The sequence below is a fragment of the Pongo abelii genome, chromosome 14 (assembly GCF_028885655.2).
Source record: "Pongo abelii isolate AG06213 chromosome 14, NHGRI_mPonAbe1-v2.0_pri, whole genome shotgun sequence".
In the NCBI taxonomy this organism is placed as follows: domain Eukaryota; kingdom Metazoa; phylum Chordata; class Mammalia; order Primates; family Hominidae; genus Pongo; species Pongo abelii.
The window spans coordinates 118754733-118778440 of NC_071999.2; the positions used below are offsets into that span (position 1 = coordinate 118754733).

Consider the following 23708-nt stretch of genomic DNA (forward strand, 5'->3'; position numbering starts at 1 on the left):
CTCCTGACCTCAGGTGATCCACCCGCCTCGGCCTCCCAAAGTGCTGGGATTACAAGCATGAGCCACTACGGCTGGCCTGTTTTGTTCTTATATTGTGTTGCTTATTTTGTTCAGATATTAACCTCAACAACTCAAAAGTCATGGTTTTCTCTTTTGAATACCACAATAGGATATCATTATATCTAGAAAATGAAAAGGTATTATTATTTTCTACCATTTTTATATCCAGTTTAGAGTATATTCCTTGTTTCAGCACTACTGCACTACTGTTCCAATTCTGTTCAGAAACTGTACCTTCAACATTAAACTTTTAATAAAATTATCTCAATTATTACCAATGTGGCTGCATCAGGGGATTTCTAAGATTCCCCCATTTGACAGGAACCCAAGAAAAGAAGATGATTCTTTTGGTTTCTTGTTTCTAAGCAGGTCGGAGTCTTACCCTGGAGTCACCGTCCAGCAGGCAGCGGGAGATGATGGTGTCTAAGAACACCTCGTGTGCAGCAATGATGTGATCCAAATCTTGGGCCTGCTGGACTTTGTTCCAAAGCTCATCCCAAGAACATTCAAGCACCTGGGAAACAACAATTTAAAGATGCTAGATAAGCTCATGTCCTTCCTAGTGTAGCATCACTCATAAAATATATACCACCTATGGGAGGCTGAGGCGGGCAGATCACCCGAGATCAGGAGTTCGAAACCAGCCTGGCCAACATGGCGAAACCCCATCTCTACTAAAAATACAAAAATCAGCTGGGAGTGATGGTGGACGCCTGTAATCCCAGCTACTCAGGAGTCTGAGGCAGGAGAATCACTTGAACCCAGGAGGCGGAGATTGCAGTGAGGTGAGATCGCACCATTGCACTCCAGCCTAGGCGACAGCAAGACTCCATCTCAAAAAAAAAAAAAAAAAAAAAAAAATTATGTATATATGCACATATATATACACACACACATATATACACATATATATACATACACACATATATATACCATGTAAAAGCCAAGACATGACTTATTTAAACTAAAATCAACACAATGACTGAAGTATACCTCAAATGTGATGTAATACTGCATCTGATGAATAAAATGGACCATCTCAGAGGCCAAAATGTGACACTGGTGCAGCACCCCAGAGAACTCTGCAAGGGAATAGCTGATGTCAGAGGTGCAATGCAAGTACACTTACCGACAATGCGCTGTTCTCCCTTACCCACCTGCAAGCTATCTTAAAACAAAAAATCAGTCATTTAAATTCTCGACCCCTTAACAGGAAACAACCTCTCCATAACCAATTTCTGTGCAGTTCAAGCTAAACAAGAATTTAGCTATCTAACCAAGTAGTACTATACCACTTTACCTAATAAGGGCCTAATAAGGAATATATGAAACAAAATATAATTGTATTTAAAAATTAAATACAAAACATTTATTTTATAATAATGCAGTGCACTGAATAAACGGAAGCTCTACTTCATGGCTTTACAATTAGTGTGCCTGCTGTGCATGAAACATTTACTGTTCCCTGGCTCTCTGGAGATAAAGGTGACATTTCTTCAAGGAACTGACTGTGGCCTTACCGCCTGTGAGAAAGAGGACCCTCGAGGGAGGTCAGCGATGAGCTCAGACTCTCCTTTTATCCTTTAGGAGATCACACAGCCATCACCAGGCTGGAAGGTCACCACAGAGCACAGTTCTCTGCTCGCACTTTTAATTTTTTGTTCAAAGACTATGGCAGCATATTGTTACACTAATGTATGTGATGTCTCAAATCAGAGCTAGGCCCATCAGTGAGGTGATTACAAAAAGGCTTTATAACACAGGTCAGCTTGGACACGTTTTGTTACTGCTTCAAATGCCCTCAATGAGTTACCTCGATAATGAGATCGAGACTTGCTATGCATGCAGTTGTGTGAGACATCAGTCTTGCCTCTTCTCAAGACAGTAAAGAAGAAGTGGAACTTAAGCCTCTTTATAGAGGTGTGTAAAAATAACAGTGGCAATGCATACTTTTTAAAAAATACTCTTTCTGTAAGTTAAAGATCAACTGACACCTTGCAGTTTTGCTGTCTTGGTTTAACACATGACAGCTTGGTCAGTAGAGAAAAGTGGGAGAGGAGGAGATAGAATTCTAAGCCTTATAAAATGTAAATTCTTAAATAGATGACCAACTTATACAAGCATGAAATATGTATGTGAATTGTATGAACACTGTCTGAAGGCACAGATTCCACTAACAGGCAGCATCGCCATCCGACCCTGGCACCCGGTCTCCAGGGACGCGCCGTGCACCGGAGAAAGGAGGAGGACGTACTGCAGAGAAGGACACTCCTCATCTGCCCGGTGCCTGGGCCTCAGGAAGGGGCTAGAATTCTCGAACACAGAGGCTCAGGTGAGGGAGAGCCAGAGAGTTGTAAAGCAGACAGTGATATACATTATACACCAGCACTTACCTAAATGAAATATATGGCAGCCGGTAACAAAAGATGTTTAAAAAAATAAATTTCAAAAGACAAAAAAAGAACTTGCTTTCAAGGAGGCAGAAGAATTTTTAGTTAGGGATCATTGATGGCAGACTTAGACAATGCACCTTTCAGATGGAGAAAATTCATTTTTTTAAAGAGAAGGATGACACACTGTCCCTCAGGCAATGAATAGGCAGGAGGTGGCAACCTAACCAACCAGGAGCTCCAAAGGGCCCTCGTCCACATCCACGCACCACCCAGCGCCTTGCAAGGGAGCACACCCACTCAAGGGCTCAAGCACCTCCCCTGCCAATGGCTATGACTGATGTATCAGAGGCATATCCAAGATTTACTTACAAAGTTTACAACTATGCAAAGAATCCTCAGCGCTCCTTACGTGGCCCCGCAGACAGTTAAACACAGTGAACTATAGCGTCCACAATCATGAGATGCACTCTCAGCTCTAAGACCCTCAGAAGAGACCCAGCTGCCCTCAGACCTGTGACATCTGCCGAGCATCTGTACCCACGGGGCTTCCTGCAGACCCATGACATCTGCCAAGCATCTGTCTCATGGGGCTCCTGCAGCACAGCGTGCACTCCACATACCCCAAGTATCTTTCTTGCCATTAGGAATCTACAACCCACAGATATGGTCAACGTGTATCCAAAGAATGGGTTCAGCTTTGAGGTTCATCTGAAATCCTAGAATTATGAGTGTACTTTTCCCTACTAAAACTATAAGTACAGTCTAAGATTTCTAATCGAATAATAAATACTCAAAACCTCTCGAACTACAATTCCTTTTCAATGTAAAGGAGCATAATAAAGTGTTGTTTTAAGTGATGTTCAGCCGTGTTATGGTTTCAGTGAGATTCTAAGGACAATAACTACCACTTGCACTCAGTTTTAGGTTTTAACACAGAGCTCAAATGAGAGGACTGCGTCTTCCCCCACTGAAGTCACTGGACTATAATGGAAAATCTATAGCCAGTCTTCCCTGGAGAACAGTGAGTATTTAAAACATTCTACAGGTGCACAGAGTGTACATATATTTGTACTCAAGGTATTTCTCGGATGTGATTTGATTTCTCTCCAGTGCAGCAAAGTTATATCAAATAGTTTAGAAACCACTTGTGGAAGGTTTTTGTATTTTTATGTTAATATTATCACAGAACTCTGGTGGATCTTTTCATTGGGAAACAAACCGACGAATTCTACAAGTCACATGCCACAACTCACAGGTCTCACCCTGACATCCGATGTCTCCATCGACCCGTCCCCAGGTACATGCTCAGTGTGATCCTAAAATTTAGCACTGCTGTGCACTTGTGCACAGTGAGCACAATCTGTTTTATTTTCTAGCCTTTTCAAGCAACTACCCAGGTTATACTTATCCATCCTGACCTCCTTCAGAGAAGGTTGAGGCTGAATAACAAAATTGCAGATTTCATCTAAAAATGAAAGGTGAAACTTCACCTAAAAGTTTACCTTCACCTAAAAATGCGATGCAGGCTACTATCAGCACTTTCTTTGAGGGACTCTAGATTTGTTACGGAAGCATAAAAATTTTTTGTGGCTATTCTCCATTTTCTAGCTCCTGCTGGGTGCTCCGTGTGTGACAGAAGCAGCTCAGTCCCATGAAAGCTCAGGTCTGTGCTGCTCTGCTCCACCTGCATTTCTGAGGCTTCCTCCAGAATTATTCTCAGGGTCAGTCAAGCCAGCAGCATCCGAGTAACATGCCGGTTTTTCATGGCACGAATATGCTTTTGCTAACGTCTTCTACATTTCACTGTTGCGCTATTTATGAAACCAGGAATTTTTGCTCCGGCTTCAAATCGGTCTGAAAGTAGATACACAGTGATTAGTGATTAAATCACTAATTCTATTTCAGAATCTCTGATTTTCTTGAGTGTACAATTTCTCTGATTAATGTTCTAGATTCTTTAACGTCACACTGGGAAATAAAAATGCTACTGAATGGCCACAAAACAAAATAAACACATCTACAAAACAACACTGTCATGCAATGCCCAGTGCCAGCCTAAACTCCTGACATCCCACTCCAGCCCATCCCAGTGCTGCCTGGGGCCTTCCCCTTCTCTGCCTCACTCCCAGCCTCAGCATCCCGCAGCCCCGGCCCCACCAGGTTTGCATTGCTTCGCTGTCTTGGCTTTGGCTCTGCCTGCATCCCTCGTGCCCCCTAGTCACTCCAAGCCCGCCTCTCCCTCCTAGCACACCCTTAAAGGCTAACCCGTAATCCCTCACTCTGAATCCATCCATTCCTCCTCTGCGATTTTCAGCCTCCACTTCCTTCTCCATATCGGCATCTTAAACAGGCTCCCAACAAACAAAGCGTCTAACTTCGTTACAAGTTTTGACTTTGATTTTGCCCAACTCTTCCATAGTATATCTTTAAATTTTCAGATGCCATATGGCAGCTCAGAAGGGGTCTGTTAGTTGAAAAGGTATTGTGCACCACGACACACAGGTCTATAGCCCCCACCCCAACCCCGTCTTCCTCCTAGCCACGCCACCCTGTGAGACTGCAGTTCCCACTCACTGATGTCCCTTCCGCATTCCACTCCACAACTTCAAGTATCATCCAGGCTGATGACATCTAAAATCTTTACCTCTAGTCTAGATCTATCTTAAGTTTAAGATCAGTCTGATTAATGGCCTCACAAGGTATCCTAAAAAATACCTCAAATTAGCATATTTGAATGGAATCACTATACCCCCCAAAGAAGCTCTTCCTCCAGTGCTCCCTGGGTGGTAAAAGATGCCACCACCCACCAGGTCCTCAAGTCAGAGACCCAGGTGCCACTGAGACTCCAACCACCTCCTGGCCTCCGTACACGTATCACCTGGTCCTGCTGGCGCCACAGCCCAAGTCGCCCTCAAATCCATTCCCTTCCCTCCAGCCCCGTGGCTGCTGTAACCATAAAGGCCAACGTCACCACACACGGATTATTACAACTGGCTGTCCTGCTAACCGCCACGGTCACGCCCCAGGTTCATTATTCTCAACTACCTGAATCCAGACCTTCAGGACGTGCTCCTGGCTGGGCTCTCCAGCCCCATGTTGCAGCACAGTCCCCCTCCACAGCTTAGCTGAACATGCTGCTCTCCTCCCCACTGACCCGAACAGCTCATCCTCACCTGTCAGGGGCCAGCCTGGACACCATCACCTCTGGAGCCTTCTGGAACTACCCACGTCTGTCGGATGCCCCATTTAAACATTCCCATGCCACTTGGCTTTTCCCATATCGACGGGCTGGGAGATCCTGTGTCAGCATCTGTTCTGCCCTAACAGGCCATGAGCTGCGTGGCCACAGGGAGAGGGTCTGTCACCTCGTCACTGGGAACCAGCAACAGGGAGCACTAGATGGGCCCTCAATGATGATTTCCTGAAAGAATGCGTGATGTGGACACTGGACGTCAGAGCAGGCAGTCTGCATTCCTCAAGATCTTGAGTACTCAAACTCACACCTTTCAAAAGGTTTCTATAAGCAAGGTCAATTTAGCAACAATGTGAATATAGGTGTTCTTGCCTTTTACAGTCTTAAAGTACTACCAGCGAATACAGTTTTCCTTCTAGAAAAATCATCTCTTATTGTGTCTACAATGAGTACGGAGGACAGCATCCTCAATGGTCTTCTTTTGAGACAAAGCCCCTTGACAGTGAGAGACACATGGTTGCTGCTGAGGACGCTGCTACTGAAAAGAAACCTCGTAAAACCATCCACATGACAGAAGTCTGAAATCCCTACAATATCACAATTATTTTTCTTTCCCAAATAAGAAATTAAACACTACAGGCAATAGTATTTCTGAACTTCTAACTGCTCTAAGGCTGTAATGACTATGAACTCAATTCACAAGGCACAACTAGTCCTTTAGTTCCTAAAAAATTCCATTTACACCTGCCAACATGCCTAGGATCTCTTTACCCAGCACTCTGAAAATATATTTTAGGCACATGTTTTAAATGTGTTTTTATGGCTGACCCACAAGTAACTATATAATTATAAGAATCCCAAAAGCAAAGCAACATTGGCAATAAGGTCCAATGAATACAGGATGCACATCTCCTGCAGGGCCAACGCCACACTGGACGGCCGATACACAAAATTGGGCTGCCACTATCTCCTCCCGCTTGGGCAGCAGCTAAGCACCAGGCTCTTCTGTAATTCTCCACTGACCCCTAAAGGCTGTCGAAAGAACTTCAAGTTTGACTCAAACACCGGCTCTTAAGGACTTGTCCAGGCACCTTCCACCAGAACCCCCTCACATGCGGAGATGCCCCTATAGACAGCATCAAGTACTGCTAAACATTATATTTGCTTTTTTAGAAAGGACCTTAAAACAATTTGTTCACAATTTCAAAATCACCTCCTCAACCCATATTTATGGTGATGCTACTGTATTTAAAAGTGACCTTATCAAAGTACACATCTGATTTATTTTTCTCAAGACTAAGGAGCCAGATGACATTTGTTAAGAATTAAGATTGTTTTCAAAGTCTCTAACAACCTTTAAGGACCTCATCCTTACATCATCTGCATTCCTGCTCTCCCAGGAAAGTAATCACGGCAACAGTGAACTTGGGGGCACTCACCACAGGCAGGTGCTATTCCAAGTACTTTCACTCAGACTTAATCCTGCAACACTAGGAAGTAAGTGCCATTGCCACCTCATCCCCCAGATAAGGAAACTGAGGCAGAAGATCAAGAAATCAGCTGAGGCCACACAGTCTCAGAGACAGGTGGTGGGGTGGGGGCTCCCCCGGGCAACGTAGCTCTAGTACCAACGGCTCAGCTTAAAGTTTCTATCAGTTGGAGCCAGGCACAGAGAACTTTTTATATGTGTATTTGTATGTTTCACTAAGGATCCAAAAGACTTTTTTAAGGATCTTTTGGATCCTTAGTGAAACATACGAATGATTAATGAAACATACAATAAATACAGCAAGCACACCTCCTGCAGGGCCGAGGCCACACTGGACGGTTGATACACATTAAGGATACAAAACACAGGATACAAAAACACAGATAGATACACAAAGAAATTTTTAAACAGAAAAACTTCAACTCATTCTTTATCATTCACTGAGTCTAAGACACTGTCATTTGTAAGATGAATCGTTATTATATCAATCATCAACAAAGTAAAACAGTTGCCAATCACACTGACAGACACCCTGACCACAGTCCTGTGCGGGAAACACCCTCTGAACCCACTGCTCAGATGGGCCCCTCATAGGGCACTGCTGGCCCGCGGGCACCTGCCTTTCCTGGTAAGATAAAATCTGTGGTGCTGCTTTACATGGAAAAGTGGCATTTTGGTTCTTCTCTCAATAATAATTATGTGCTTCATGGATTTCAAATTTATGCTCCACTGCTATTTCTACACCTTTCTGCAAACACAGTAACTTTTCATTTCAAAACAGAGCCAGGGTGGAGCCAGGGTGTAATCTTTTTGAAGGCAATGAACCGCAGCTGTGGCCGGTACTAAAGGCTGTGCTGCCTGCTGCTGGAGCACAGAGCCCAGCTCCAGGAACCAAGAGGAGCTGGGGCCAGGTTTATGCAGCTGCAGGCCACAGGAACCTGCAGCTCAACAGACTTTAAGACACATTTTGAACATGAAAACAATGTGTATCTTAGAAGTGATAAAATAAGGTTAAAAGGAAAACCAAAAAAAAAAAATGTAGTATGAGCTATTAAACCTTGATTTACCTTATTTTTCAATATATTGGGCCAAAACCAAATTTGGGCCAATCCAACCTTTTCAGATTCTGGGTCTCAGACTGCTCTCCACTATACACTAGGGAGGTTTGACTGTGGTATCTCCAAAGTGCCTTCTACTTGAAAGCTTTCTAACTATAAGAGACCTGCTGGTTTAGACGTGGCCCCACCAAGCTACTTCCATGGCCAGACACTGCTCTTCAATACCTACACAAGGAAGCACTCATTTAGACACTGGTTTTCTTGAGAGCACATTTCATTCAGTGGGATTAGAAAAGATAAAGGAAAACCTGTAACTTATTATCATTACATTTTAGACAAGAAATAATTTAGTGTCTAGTGTACAAGCTCTAATTTTAAAATGTAGTATTATTTACATCTCATTTTAAGCTAGTGGACTTCCATTATCCTAAACAGTGGCTGAGCACAGTAGCTCACACCCATAACCCCAATACTTTGGGAGGCCAAGGCAGGCGGATCACTTGAGGCCAGGAGTTCGAGGCCAGCCTGGCCAACATAGTGAAACCCCATCTCTACTACAAATATTAATACAAAAAATTAGCTGGGCGTGGTGCACATGCCTGTAATCCCAGCTACTCGGGCGGCTGAGGAATGAGAATCGCTTGATCCTGGGAGGCGGAGGTTGCAGTGAGCTGAGATCACACCACTGTACCTCCAAGCCTGGGCAACAGAGCAAAACTCTGTCTCCAAAAAAAAAAAAAAAAAAAAAAAAAAAAGGCTAGGCACAGTGGCTCAAGCCTGTAATCCCAGCACTGGGGGAGGCCAAGGCAGGCAGATCACCTTAGGCCAGGAGCTTGAGACCAGCCTGGCCAACATGGTGAAACCCCATCTCTACTAAAACTACAAAAAATTAGCCAGGCGTCGTGGAGCGCTGTAATTCCAGCTACTCAGGAGGCTGAGGCAGGAGAGTAGCTTGAATCTGGGAAGTGGAGGTTGCAGTAAGCCAAAATCGCACCATTGCACTCCAGCCTGGGTGACAGAGCAAGACTCCATCTCAAAAAAAAGGTAAATGTAAATCTCCACTAACCACTGTTTCCTGAGAACTTCAGGGACCATTTCAGAGAATTAACATTCTCTTAAGAGCCCTCTAAAAACTCACTGTCTAAACATTAATTTTTGTCTCAGACGAGTAAGTTAATGTCTTAAAAACCAGAGGAAAACTAAGAAAGTCTTATTTCTGAATCAGACCTCTATTAGAACCTGACTACATAAATTTCATCTTGATTCTTCATGAACGATGAACACATCCTTGTTTTCCCTCAAGAACATAAGAGATTGATTTTATTTCTAATAAAGACCAAAAGCAAATTATTTCAATGCCACTGTTTTGAAAGGGGAAAGGGAGGGAAGCTGAGGGAGAAAGAAAAAGCCTCCATTCATTCCCTCCCCACCCCACACAAAGGCTGAGAAAGAATACAGGCTCAGTTACCTGTATTGGTCTATTTCATTTTGTGAAATGTTATCTGAAACATGAATTTAGTTTCCAGTAGTAGAAATATTTTTTAGATTAACTGAATCTAAAAAATACCATTTTAGTATTAGCCGCTGTGTTTTGTCCAGCTGACTGGCAAATACATAAAAAGCTGCTACCATCCAGGATTGGTAAAGGCATGAAAAGCAGACAATCTGACATGAGGAATGGGTGCGATCTTCTTGGTAGATCATGATCAAAAACTCTTGCTCCCAGCAAAGCACTTTCACATATAACTACTTACTGCACACCATGGAGCAAGTTACTACTTTGATGAACATTGTTAAAACACTAGGGTGATAACTGTTGATACTTTAAGTAAGACTAAGCTGTCCTCTGCACACCACGCCCATACAAGGCCCTGTGGCAGCTGTTGACAGGAGCTCTCTACAGGGTCTGTCTGTACTCTGCTTCAGATTTATCATTAGCAGGACATTTCTAACGGGCTGGATTAGCAAAATCACCTAGTTGATTTCTGCTCATGAAGCTGCTTGGCCATGAACTACTTTAAAATACTTCTTTATTAAAGGTAAGAATACTGACACTCCAACAGAAACACAGGTAAAACAATTCCTGAAAAAGGAAATATGGTAGTCCCCCATACAGTTTCTCTTTATGCTGTTTGTCACCTGCTGTCAACAGCAGTCCAGAAATAGTACATGGAAAATCCCAGAAATAAACAATTCATAAGTTTTCAATTGAGCACCGTTCTGAGTAGTGATGAAATCTCACACCATCCTGCTCCATCCTAGCCAGGAAGTTAATCAACCCTTTGTCCAGCAAATTCATGGCATATCCAACCCCCCCGTTAGTCACTCAGTAGCTGTCTCAGTTATCAGGTCAACAGATCACGAGAAAAAAAGGTGAGCACAGTACAGTGAGATCTTTTGAGAGACATAACACCCACATAACGTTTGTAATAGTATGATGTTAAAATAATTCTATTTTGACATTAGTTATTGCTGTTAATCACTTACTGTGCCTAACCTATAAGTTAAACTTAATCATAGGTATGTACATATGGGGAAAAGCAGTATACGTAAGGTTTGATACTATCTGAGGTTTCAGGCATCCATGGGGTTGGGGGGAGGGTCTTAGAATATATCCCCTGTAGATAAAGGGGATACTATATAATAAAGCAAAACAAAGAAAAAAGAGGCCACGCATGGTGGCTTATGCCTGTAATCCCAGCACTCTGGAAGGCCAAAGTGGGAGGATCACTTGAGCCCAGGAATTTGAGGCTAGCCTGGGCAACAAAGGGGGACCCCATCTTAAAAATAAAAATAAAAGTGTTCACCCTCATCAATCATTTTAAAAGCATAACATTTAAAAAGCATAAAAGTTGAAATGAACTTCCATTTTCACCTATGAATTGACAATTTATTTGAATTAATAGCCAATTTATTTGAATTAATAGCCAATGTTAACAAAAACAGTGATACAGACAACTATCAACAACACGATCTGGGCTTACTGAGATGTGAACTAAATTGGTACACATTTCCCAAAAAGTGATCTGATAATATCAATAGAGTTAAAATATGAATACTTAGTAAGTAAAAAGTCAAACTAAAATTCAAACTGTTAAGCAAGCAGTTCCACTTCTATCTATTCTCAAGAAATATTCAGAGGCATATCAAGATGTATTTATAAAAACATGCATGGCATTATTTATATCAGCAAAAAATTGGAGAAAAAAACTACATGTCCAGCCAAAGAGAAATGATGAAATCATATGTACATAAGGTAATATCATGCTATTAAAAATGGTTCAGAAAAAGTTTCAATAGTGAGGGGGAAGGATCAGCAGAAGCTGGAATCAAACTCTGAAGCAGGATCCTAGCAATATAAATAAATTTTATAAATAATAAAAAATGCATTTTCCCATACATAGAAAACTGATCAAAAAATTTATTAGTTATCTCCAACTAGAAAACAAAACTCATTATTGATATTCAATACAATAAGAGAAGAGCAAATTGATATAGATGTTGCTAAACTGATAATCAGATCAGAAAACTGTATCGCAATCAGCCCATATTTCAGGTTGACAATGGAGCTCAGCCTTCACAGAGGCTTATTTTGACGTGTGGCAATGACAGCATCGGTCTGGCCTTGAATTGGTCTAAATCCACTATAAGAAAGACACTGCCTCGTGAAGGGGGCAGCCAGGAACAGATCTACCTGGTGGTATTCGTAAGAACACAGGGGAAGGAAAAGTGCAGGCAAGTAAGTACACATCCAGTTAAAGCAACTGTGAGCAAGGGAATCCGCAACAGTGGGGAGAAGGATGGTGTGAAACCGTGGAGAAAGGAGACCCGCAGAGCCCCAGGCGTGCATGCAGTCCTCTCAGCATGGCCCTCCTCCCGCCTCCCCTCCAGTGGCAGCACATTCACAAGAAGGGCACCCCGCCCGCAGCCATCACTGCCTTTAAAAGAAAATCTCCCCTTCGCTTCCTTCTCAGCTAATTCAGAGGATTCCTACCATTCACTTCCCACTATAGTCAAGTATCAACACCCAATAAAAACCGACAATTCGACATGTCAGTGTTGGCTCAGACAGGCAACTCCCTGCCCCACAGCCTTCGGCGGGGGTCACTATTCTGGATCTCTGGTAGCTGCTCAGGGACCAGCCTGTGAGCTGGTAAAGAAGCAGAGATCATCAACTGCTTTCTCCAAACAACTGCTCTCTTTTTATTCTTAATAATTACTTTTCACCAAAGGATTAAAGGCATATACCATTTAGTTCTTCTTTGGAGACATACTTACTGAAATACTTTCTCAAAGGTTCTGACCAAATCAATTTTATATAAAAACTTCAAAATTATTTGTAATTTAAGTCATTCAATGTTTATAACATTAAAATAATCTTGACTATCTCATACCTAAGAATTTTTACTATAGTTTTAGATTGTTTTAAATAATATATTCCCATGTTCTGGTTTATGGACAAAACAAAACATTAAAGAAATTCTCAAAAACAATTTAGCTAAAACATTGTGTGAATTTTAAATGAGTCAGTGATTTATTAAACTGCTTTCCTTAAAAATAGGCAATTTTTTAAAAGTATATATATGAACATTAGAATAAAAAATAAATGTGATTTTAAAAGAAAGTTCACCATCTGAAAAAAATATATAGCTGTCACCGTGAGTCTACCTTAACTTCTGCGAAGTTGCTGGAAACCGCACCTAGTGGGGGCCGGAGGCTGCTGGGAGTGTGTGCGGACTCGTGACCGTGCTGGGGGCTCACCTGGCATGTTTCTCAGGAGCTTTGCATTGCACATGTGTCCCTTCCGTATGTCGGTGAGGATGTATTCCATCCGCTTCGCCCTCCAGAGGAAGTTAAATACTCTTAGGTAGTGGCTCATACATTCTCGAGTAAACACCTGGGATAACAGCAGAAGACAACTTGATAGTATTCCCACATAAGAATCCTCTCAGTACAGGTCTCAATCTTTTTTTAAAAAGGTACATTTTAGCAAACTATCATAATATAACAACCGCCCTGATTACTTACATGCTAGGCAGCATGCTAAGCAAACTCACAGTAACAGAAGGCAGGCATTTTTATGCCAATTGTACAGATGGGGAAACAGAGGCCTAATGTTACACAGCTTGCAGTTTATTAGGATTTTCAATCCATTTTAGACTAATCTAAACCTAGTCTAAAATGTGGACTCTTCACTACAACTCCCCCCAACCCGCCTGAGGGATCCGTGAGAGAGGGGTGCATTTTCTTCTGTAACAGTAGCTCCTAAGGGTGGTGAATCTCATGGAAGGTAGGCCTAGAAGAATCTCCAGTCTGAAAAGAATCCTTCAGGTTATTTTCACGCATTTACTTTTATTTTGTTTTTGTTTGTTTGTTTGTTTTTGAGATAAGAGTCTCACTCCGTCACCCAGGCTGGAGTGCAGTGGTGAGAGCTCGGCTCACTGCAACCTCCGCCTCCTGGGTTGAAGGGATTCTCATGCCTCAGCCTCCCGAGTAGCCAGAATTACAGGTGTGTGCCACCATGCTCAGCTAAATGTTGTATTTTTTAGGAGAGGTGTGTTTTTGCCATGTTAGCCAGGCTGGTCTCGAACTCCTGGCCTCGAGTGATAGATTTGCCTTTTTTAAATAAATCTATGATATAAACTTTTATATGTTTATGTACATGGCATGACAACTTTGACACTCTTAATGAGATCTGTAATACTAGGAAATAATTACTGACCTCTTATCTAGGCAACGCTCAGCTCACCTATTTGTCAAGGCACTCGGACTGTGAAAGAATCGATGCAACTATCTGTACTATGGTATCTTTTATGCTATGAAAATAATACGTAATGTATGCAAATTAACAAGGCAGGAGATATGAAAGTTGCTAATTTAAATAATTTGTTAAGGCTGGGCACGGTGGCTCATGCCTATAATCCCAGCACTTTGGGAGGGAGGCAGGTGGATCACCTGAGGTCAGGAGTTTGAGACCAGCCTGGCCAATATGGTGAAACCCCATCTCTACTAAAAATACAAAAATTAGCCAGACATGGCGGCTTGTGCCTGTAATCCTAGCTACTTGGGAGGGTGAGGCAGCAGAATCACTTGAATCCGAGAAGTGAAGGTTGCAGTGACCCAAGATTGTACCACTGCACTGCCACCCTTGGTGACAGAGTGAGACTCTGTGTCAAAAATAAATTAAATAAATAAATAATTTGTTAAAATATCACACTGCTTTTTGCATTGTAACTATTTTAAATTGTTTAGGATTAAGTCAAAAGAGAAAAAGCTAATTTGAATATGATAAGAAATTAAATTTAAGAGAAGTTATACACTTAAAATATAGCAGCTTTGATCAATAAAGGTTACACACCAGGAATTTATGTCTAAAAAGGAAACTACACGAGCAGTTCCCATCTCACTGTAGACAGGAGAGACACACTTACCAGTGGGAGGTTTCTTACCCCCAAGAGGAAAGAGGGTGAGTGTGCCCTGATGCAATTATTTCAGCAGTGTGATATGCACCCTGAGAGGTGGGGCAACGGCAAGAAGCAGGCTCTACCAGAACCACTAAGAAGAAATCTTAGAGCCCAACTATATTCCTTCTCAGCAGAATACTTTTCCCAATACCTCAAAGAAATGCAATGTCCTTCTTCAGTATTTCAGATATAAAAATGATTGAAGTAAGTTTAGAGGGTATCTTGGTCAAGGAAATTTATTCAAGTCTGAATACTTTAAAAATGAGCACTAAAAAGAGGCATTTTAATTGCAGACATGTAAAAAGACAGCTTTCCTGGTCAGCCTTTTATAACGTGGTAACTGTTATGTAGGTAAAAGCACTATGAACAAAGTACAGCTGCTTCCTCATCGGTTTAAATGAATACTAAATACCAAATTTTATCTAAGTAGTAAAAATATGATTCCCCTAAAATACACTTTATAGTTCCTTTCAAATTATCCTAAACTAGTTGCCACAGTGTAAGAATAATGGAACAAAATGAACAGTCCATTTATTAAGGAGTTGCTGAAACCTATGATAGAACAAATTATATTTTTAAAAATTTTTAAAATATAGAGCATTTCAGTACTCATTAATAATCATTTAAAACACACACACAATTTTGGCTTAAGTATTCATTCAATGAGTAGATCTTAGATGTCGAGTGATCACTTGAATTAGAAGTCCCCAGAGAAGAAAGCCAATTTCAAACAAAATGTTTAACAATCTTAATAGTTGTAAATACTATAAAATGATGCAGGATAATCTTACAGTTGCAATTGGTCCGTCAACATGATAATCGAGGCTGAAGACATCCCATCCAGTGTCACCTGGAGAGACCTAACAACAGAAACAAACACATAATTGCAAGACCTTAAGCTTCTTGCTGAAGAACTTGTTAACGCAAAGAAAAAGCAGTAAAATAATGCCCAATTGTTAAAAACTGCTCAACAGTTCTGAGTACATCTTCCTGTTAACTTCTACAACCTCACCAATTAGGCAATAATGAGCACACAGTAGGTGCTCTGCAAACATCTGGCAATGCATAGTGTATTTCTGAATGAATATTGTGACTATGTGTTTAAAATTCATCACCATTTGCTTACGACAAAAACCCACTGCCTCTAAATATGTTCCAAATCTTTTTATTCCAAGATGACTCTTGCAATATTTTAAGAAAACCAACCGTTCTGCTAATGATCTTCCATCACAACTAAGTAAATAGTAGGTTTATGTTCATAATACCCACACCCTTAAGAAAAGTCATGTCCTACCAAACTGAAACTAAAAACATCAATTTTCTGATAAATACCATCGTACACCATGTCTTGTGCTCCTGTTGGATTTACTATGAGAAGAAAGCACCATTCTCTAAGCATCTGTGATGTGCTGCCCAGCACAGGGCAAGGGTGTCATGCATTTTCTCCAACTTAAGCCTAGCAACCCTGCAAGGCTCCCCGCTGCAAGATGGGCAAACGGAAACCCAGATGGTGTAGAGGGAGGAGATGTGCTGACCGGGCAGTAACAAGCGACAGAGTGGAGTTCCTACTCAGGCTGCCCAGTTTCCAGAAAGATAACAGCTAGCTGTGCCTGAAACAACATGGAAAACACTCGCTAGAACACCCCAGCCCAGTGGGTCCTCGGTGCCGGGGCGGCATTCCCAACACGCAGAGCCGCAGTACCTCCAGCAGCCGCACGTCCAGCCTTCGCAGGATCTCAGGACTGTCAAACTGTGCGTTGGTGGCTCTGACAGCAGTTTCTAGAATTCCAGTCAAGTTATGCTGATACAAAGTCGTAGCTGGACGGACAAGTTCTGGTCTTAACAAATTTTTTAAAAATTAAAGAAAATATTACTTCAATTCTTAATGAACTTTAAAAAACATATAAACTATTAAAAGTAAGAGTTCAAATTATAAAAACTCAAAAGACAAATGGGACCAATGCAATAATGCGGCAACAAAAGCTTCAGAGCATTAACTGCAAACAGGGCTTACTAATTATTGTGGAGTTACATTTCTTTAAAAATCTCAAAAATACTGATTTTGGCCAGGAACATTTGCTCAAGCCTGTAATCCCAGCACTTTGGGAGGCCAAGGTGGGCGGATTACCTGAGGTCAGGAGTTTGAGACCAGCCTGGCCAACATAGTGAAACTATCTCTACTAAAAATACAAAAATTAGCCCCGGATGGTGGCGGGCACCTGTAATCCCAGCTACTTTGGAGGCTGAGGCAGGAGAATCGCTTGAACCCAGGAAGCAGAGGTTGCAGTGAGCCAAGATCACGCCACTGCACTCCAGCCTGGGTGAGAGACAGAGCGAGACTCCATCTCAAAAAAAAAAAAAAAAAACTGATTTTGATTCAGCTTAAATTGAAAGTACTTAAATGTGCCATACATGTTAACAAAGTTTTCAAACTTCAGGCTGGCCTATGAGTAGCATGAGCTGATATAATTTCCTTTTAGACCCAATGGGAAGAGGAGAGGTCTCCATCAAATCAAAGCAATTAGGTACATGGATGTCATGATTCTAAAGGGCCAAGAACCACTACACTTTCAGCAAGCATTTCTTGAGGGTTACTGATATCTGCTTTTATAAATACGAAGCTAACACGTCTCTAATCAGGGGGTGACCAAGTAAAGAACATCACTAATCAACTCAGGTAGATGTGTAAGCTCTACAAAACACAGGGCAGAGACAAAGTGAAAAAGACACACAACGTCAAATAAACCTAAAAACTAGGAACTTAAAATACGACATTGAGGAGAAATGAATTTTTCATTTTATAGCAAGCATGCGATACTTTCAACATTAAGATTGGGCACAAGGCAAATGCATTCAGCCGGCTCTGTGATGTGACCTATGACACCATCAGGGTCCTCCAAACCTCACTTTGGCTCCTCATCTCCATCTGCACCAACTGACCCACATACACACCCCATGCCCCCATGGCATTAGAGAACATTTCCCCTTTAAAAGCTCATCACCACTCATACTTCAAACAGGTGTTGACCTCATCACAACCAGCATTTACTGTACTAGTGAACCTTCTTTTCTTACAAACCTGTTAGCAGGCATCAGCTATGACTAAGGCATGAGTGTGTCACAAACCAGCTATGGCACTGTACGCCTCAAAAAGCCACATGAGTTTTCACACGGGAGACTGGCTTCTGGCTAGAAGGTAGGATGTAAGAGCTTGCATGTCTCAAACAGTGCTTCTCAATGTGTAGTCCCCACAAACGCAGCATCACCAGCAGCTGGAACTGGCTGGAAATGCAAATCCTCCACCCCACACCTGAGAATCTCATTCTCTGAAGTGGGCCCACAAGCTACTGCAGCAAGCCTTCTAGTCTGTGATACACTGAAACTTGAGGACCTGAGGCCTAAAACAATTGCTTGGGGGGCACTGGCAGGGTTTAAAGGTAAGTTACTATTTTGTGTCTTAAAGGGAACATTTATCTTACTTTAAGTGTCCTAAAAGGAACACCAAAAAAGAAGTTTCATTCTTCTAAACACTTGGGTGAAAATCTCCAGGCCCAGGCTGTGGACCCCTGGGATGCTCATGCCCAAGCTCACGCTGCCTGGGCCCCGGTCTGTACTGTCTCTAGACCTAGTAGCACAGCAGGCTCTGGTCCAGAACTGGTGGAGAAGGACATACATTTAACTCTGGAAGGGAAGATGCCATGAGAAATGTCAGGGAGCAAAATGAAAAGGGTCATAGTTTTGTTTTTATGTGAACATTAACTACAAATATAAAAGTAAAATTCAACTTTAAAATATATATTTTATTTTTCAGCTTTATTTCAAACTCAAGCTAAAGTTAATTGTGATTAGACCAATTCCTCATACATGAAGACTCTAAGCCCCACAGTTTTGGAAAGAAATGCCAGTTCCTCTTATGAATAAAGCACAGAACATGACAATGATGCTCTGCTGATAACCAGAGAAAAATAAAGGGGCTTTACCTTTTGAAAATTTTACATTCTTTTCAGATTTTATTTTAAAAAGTATGCTCGAAGAATTCAACTCATTTTCTTTTAATATAACTTATTCTTTTCAATACAAGATTCCTTATCATGTCAAATATATTACTTATTTATAGAAATCAAAATAGTGCCTTACTTTAGCAAGTCCATTAAGTGCCTTATAAAGTCTCCTTGACCAAGAAGCAGGTACCGCCTCATTGCCTGCATGTGGTCCAGCAAGCTGTACTTTTTATTGAGAACATCCAACAGGTATTTGCTGGTCTCAAAATAAGCAGCATCAATCTTCCCCTGAAATGCATTTTCTAAGTCTGTGAATAGGTCTGCAGCTGTAAAGAACAACAGGGAAGAGCACACATGCATATGTAATTTGTATTTCCACAGAGGAGAAATGAAGGCACACACATTCAGACTCAGGGCCAACCACTGTCTGTGGCATCAGTAACAGACTGACCCCAAGCACAGGCAGCTGGACATTCCACAAAGGAGACCAGAGCCCTAAGACCACACAGATGAAAACAATTCTGCCAGCTGGGTTCACAGCAGACACCTACATGTGTGTCTTCATGATTTCCAAATCCCTTAATACACTGTAACTAACCGTAAATCTCCCAAAACACATTGGTAATACGGCAAGTCAGTGCTGAGTCACCCGTCCATACCCATAAGATGTTTCCATAAATTAGTCTTAAGACCAAAACAGCACATGCAAATAAGCTTTGTGAATTGTACAACTCGCAAAAGTTGAGTAGTATTATCATGCACCATAGAGGGAACTCTACGGAGATTGCTGGAGACGTCTAGGGGACAAAACCAGATTGTTACCAATAAAGACACCTGACTCTAAGCAGTAACATAGCGGAAGAAAGCATTTCCATAGCTTTCTATTGAGAAGAAATCGCAGGTGGAGACTATACACATAACAGAGCTTCTTACAGTGCTGATTTACAACTGCAAAGCACAAAACCATTTTGAAAACTTACATGAATACTTCATTAAACCCACAATAATACTTAAGCTAGACAATAACCCCAGTGGGAGGAACAACCTCAGACTGAGAGAAGGCAAAACGCTACTAAAGACTAAGCAAGGACAAGAAAGGCGAGATCTTCTGATTCAGAGTTTAAGTCTCTTTCCACTGAGTTACCCAGTTTAAATATACCAGAAGACTCTTAAGATTTGTTTGTCCTTCAGAAAAAGAAAGCAGTTAAGACAGGCCTATTTTAGTGTTGCTATTATTCCAATTACACACTGGTAGCAAAGAACTAAGATGCCCCCAGTGAAGAAACTGTAGTTATCTGGGGATCAGTGAGGTCTGCCTGGAGTCACGACACCACGGAACCCCTTGATGAGCTCACCACAGTCCTGTTTTAAGGGCATGGGGTTCTATTTCCATCGATCTATGTAGTTTTAATGACATAAAGATTTTTCTCTAGAAATGTTTTCATTATACCCTTGTTTGAGTCATTAAAAATTTTCATTCCAAAGAGAAGGTTTGAATCAGTCTTAGCCCAAAGCAGCCTATGAAGACACAGAACCCAGAGCCTCCTCGGAACTCTCTTTGCTCCTTCAGGGTTGAGGCATCTCTCGTGCTCCAGTTTTTAAATTTTCACTATTTATTCTTTATTCACACTTTTAAATCTTCATAACCTTTTCACAGATAAAGATGAATTTGACATGTTCTCCTGTTTTTTGACCATTATTAGGAGTCTTTTAGGATTTGTATCTTCTATCTTCCCAGTTATATTATAAATACTCAACAGCAGAAACTTTGCTCTCCGCAGACCCTGGCAGCCGTGGACAGGATGACGGGGACCACAGCAGTCATCACAGAGAAGCAGCAGCGTCAGCAGCAGCAGCGCCCCGTCACCCTCAACATCCGCAGGGGACCAATCCCACGAGCCCCACAGACACCGAAATCCCCTGAAGCTCAAGTCTCTTCTACAAAACGGAGCAATATTTGCACCTAACCTACACACATCTTCCCATATACAGTAAATCATCTCAAAATTACTTATAATATCTAGTGCAATGTACATGCTATGCAAATAGCTGTTAAACTGTCTTGGGTTTTTTTTGTATTTTTTTAGTGGCTGCATCTTTTTTTAAGTGTTTTTGATCCTCAGTTGATTGAATCTGCAGATGTGGGGCGGTAGGTAGGGGGGCCGCCAGCAGCACAGCAGACGCGGCACTCGCACAAGCAGCAGCAACCTTCATGGAAAGCCTCCCCCACAGCAGGCGCATGGGGACGCCCTGTCCCAGGCACAGCCCATGTGTGCGCCGCCTTCTCTAGGAACTATGAAAGGTCACAACTCGAACACAACTGCTCTCCCGGTTCTTCTTCCTTCCACCTCTTCAGTGTAGAAGCATTTCCCCAAAATCTGTATTGGATCACATCTATCTCTATTCCAGGAACTAATCTGGGGTCTATGTACCCCCCCAAAAAAATACATGTAAAATTATGTCTGAATGCTTTAGGGTGAGAGGGTCCATGGCTCTCACACGCCTGCAAAGGGTATCTGCCCTGGACCACACGGGAGCTCTTGCTACACCATCCTGCCTTGTCCTGAGTTACCATGGTGAGATAAGTGCTTCCAAAATCTCTACATTCGGCCCTGACTTTTAACCAGTTTCAGTATAGCATTTCCAATACATGCTGGAAGCTTCCACTAGTAAGTCCTCTCAGCTACTGAAAACCAAATTGCCCTAAATGACACTCCTCTCTCAGTGCTATGCTCTCCCGAAATTCCCTGCTGCCCTTCCGACTTGGCCTCACAAGCTCAAGAGTTCTAGTGCCATCACTGACTCTTCCTGATCCCCAGCCCTCCTGTCTAGAGAGCCAAGTCCTGTTAAGAGAACATCTGTCATTCCAGTAACACCTGTAGCTAAAACCACACCCAGTAACCTATCCTGCTTCCTACATGAGGTCCTAGTCTGTCTCTCTTTAGTCTGTCACATTATTAAATAATAACTTTTTATTTTCACTACAATCTTTAGATAAGTCTAATTCGGCCTATTTCTCATCTGCACTTCCATGCTCGTTATTCCTTTGTCCTGGGCCGCACGATAACCCACAACCAAATTCGCCTTCTCCACAGCCAGTGCAATTCCTGCCTCTTTCCAAAGCCTTCCTGTTGAGCCTTGCCTGAAAATACCCAAAGCGCTTCACCTGCACATCTCACGTCCCTGATCACTTTCACCTTTATTACTGACTACTGGTTATTTTACTACGCATCTCCTCTCCAAGACCAGACTAATAAGCTCATGAAAGGAACAGTCATGGTGAAGTCATCGTCTCTTTCCTGTAGCTAACCACAGTGTCCTACGCAAAGTAAACCTTTTGAATGAACCATGACAATATAAATAGCAAATACAGCCAAAACTGGAGAGCTATAAACATAAGTTAGCCATACACAAAACATCATGAAATTACTGAGGGTGGGGCAGGCGGCAAATGGGGAAAAGGAAGAGAACGAGGGAAAGCCTCAGCGCTTCCCACAGGCTGAACGCTCATTCGGCATTCTGAATGCAATAAACACAATAAGTGCGGTAAGTCCTGGCTCTTCTCCAAACAAAGCCTTTGCATCCCAAAGAACGGGCTATCATTAGCAATATTTTTTCTGTTATTTCTTATTTTGGCACACTGCCACTTTATCATTTTAAAAAGTAACACAAATTATTAAGAAGGACAAAACAGCTATACCTATTCCAACACTTACTGTATAACTCTGTATAAAAAGGAAATTAAAAATTTACACAGTACTATATATATATACATACATAATACCATGTATTAAAGTGTGTCAGAGATTAATTCCAATAATCTATAAATCCTATGGTACAAAAAATACTTTTAAGTAATCTGTAACATCAGCACATCATCATCACCATCACCTCCACTATCATCACCACTATCACCATCCATCACAATTATCATTGTCATTACTATCATCACATCACCATCATCATTACCACCATCATCACCATCATCATCATCAACACCATCACTGCCATCACCATGCCATCATCATTGCCGTCATCACCACCCATCCCCATCATCACTATCATCACACCATCACCATCATTACCACCATCATCACCATCATCACCACCATCACTGCCACCACCACGCGATCATCATCGTCGTCATCACCACCCATCCCCTTCATTATCACTATCATCACACCATCACCATCATCACCACCATCACTGCCACTACCACGCCATCATCATCGCTGTCATCACCACCCATCCCCAACATCATTATCACTATCATCACACCATCACCATCATTACCACCATCATCACCATCAACATCATCACCATCACTGCCACCACCACACCATCATCACCACCCATCCCCAACATCATCACATCACCATCATCACATCATCACCACATCATCATCATCACCATCATCACCACCACCACTGCCACCAGCACACCATCATCACATCCCCATCATCCATCCCCAACATCATCACATCACCATCATCACACCACCATCATTACCCCCATCATCACCATCAACATCACCACCATCAACATCACCACCATCAACATCATCACCACCATCACTGCCACCACCACGCATTAATCATCGCCATCATCACCACCCATCCCCAACATCGTTATCATCACATCACCATCATCCCCATTATCACACCATCACCATCACCACGTCATCATCATCACTGTTACCATGAGTATCACCATCCTCACATCATCATCAACATCACACCACTGCCATCATCACCACCCCACCAGCATCATCATACCGTCCTGGGGTGACTCTGCAGACTTTGTCACAGCTATCATCTTTGTAGTGGGAGTCTGATCATGACAAACTTGGTGCAAGAAATTTATTGATTTTCCTATCAAAAGGACCTAAAAAGAAAAACATTCTATGATTACTTTTATGTAAATTTAAAATGACTACCCAAATCTACAAATATTCATAAGCTATAAATTGGCTATTAATTGAAAACTAACAAGAGCATCTGCCACAGTATGGAGCAAATTCTAGTAACTCAAAGATACATTGAACGCATAC

At 42.0% G+C, this 23708-nt stretch overlaps 1 protein-coding gene across 2 annotated transcripts in view; it reads right to left on the reverse strand.

Annotated features, from left to right (window-relative positions):
- Window positions 1-23708, reverse strand: part of TUBGCP3 (tubulin gamma complex component 3) — a 106724-nt gene that overhangs the window by 18801 nt on the left and 64215 nt on the right. For both annotated transcript variants that reach the window (NM_001374155.1, XM_054528718.2), the window contains 7 exon segments: window positions 443-574; window positions 1054-1142; window positions 12955-13090; window positions 15449-15517; window positions 16360-16495; window positions 18795-18984; window positions 23434-23542. In NM_001374155.1, coding sequence (NP_001361084.1) covers window positions 443-574; window positions 1054-1142; window positions 12955-13090; window positions 15449-15517; window positions 16360-16495; window positions 18795-18984; window positions 23434-23542 — 861 coding nt within the window.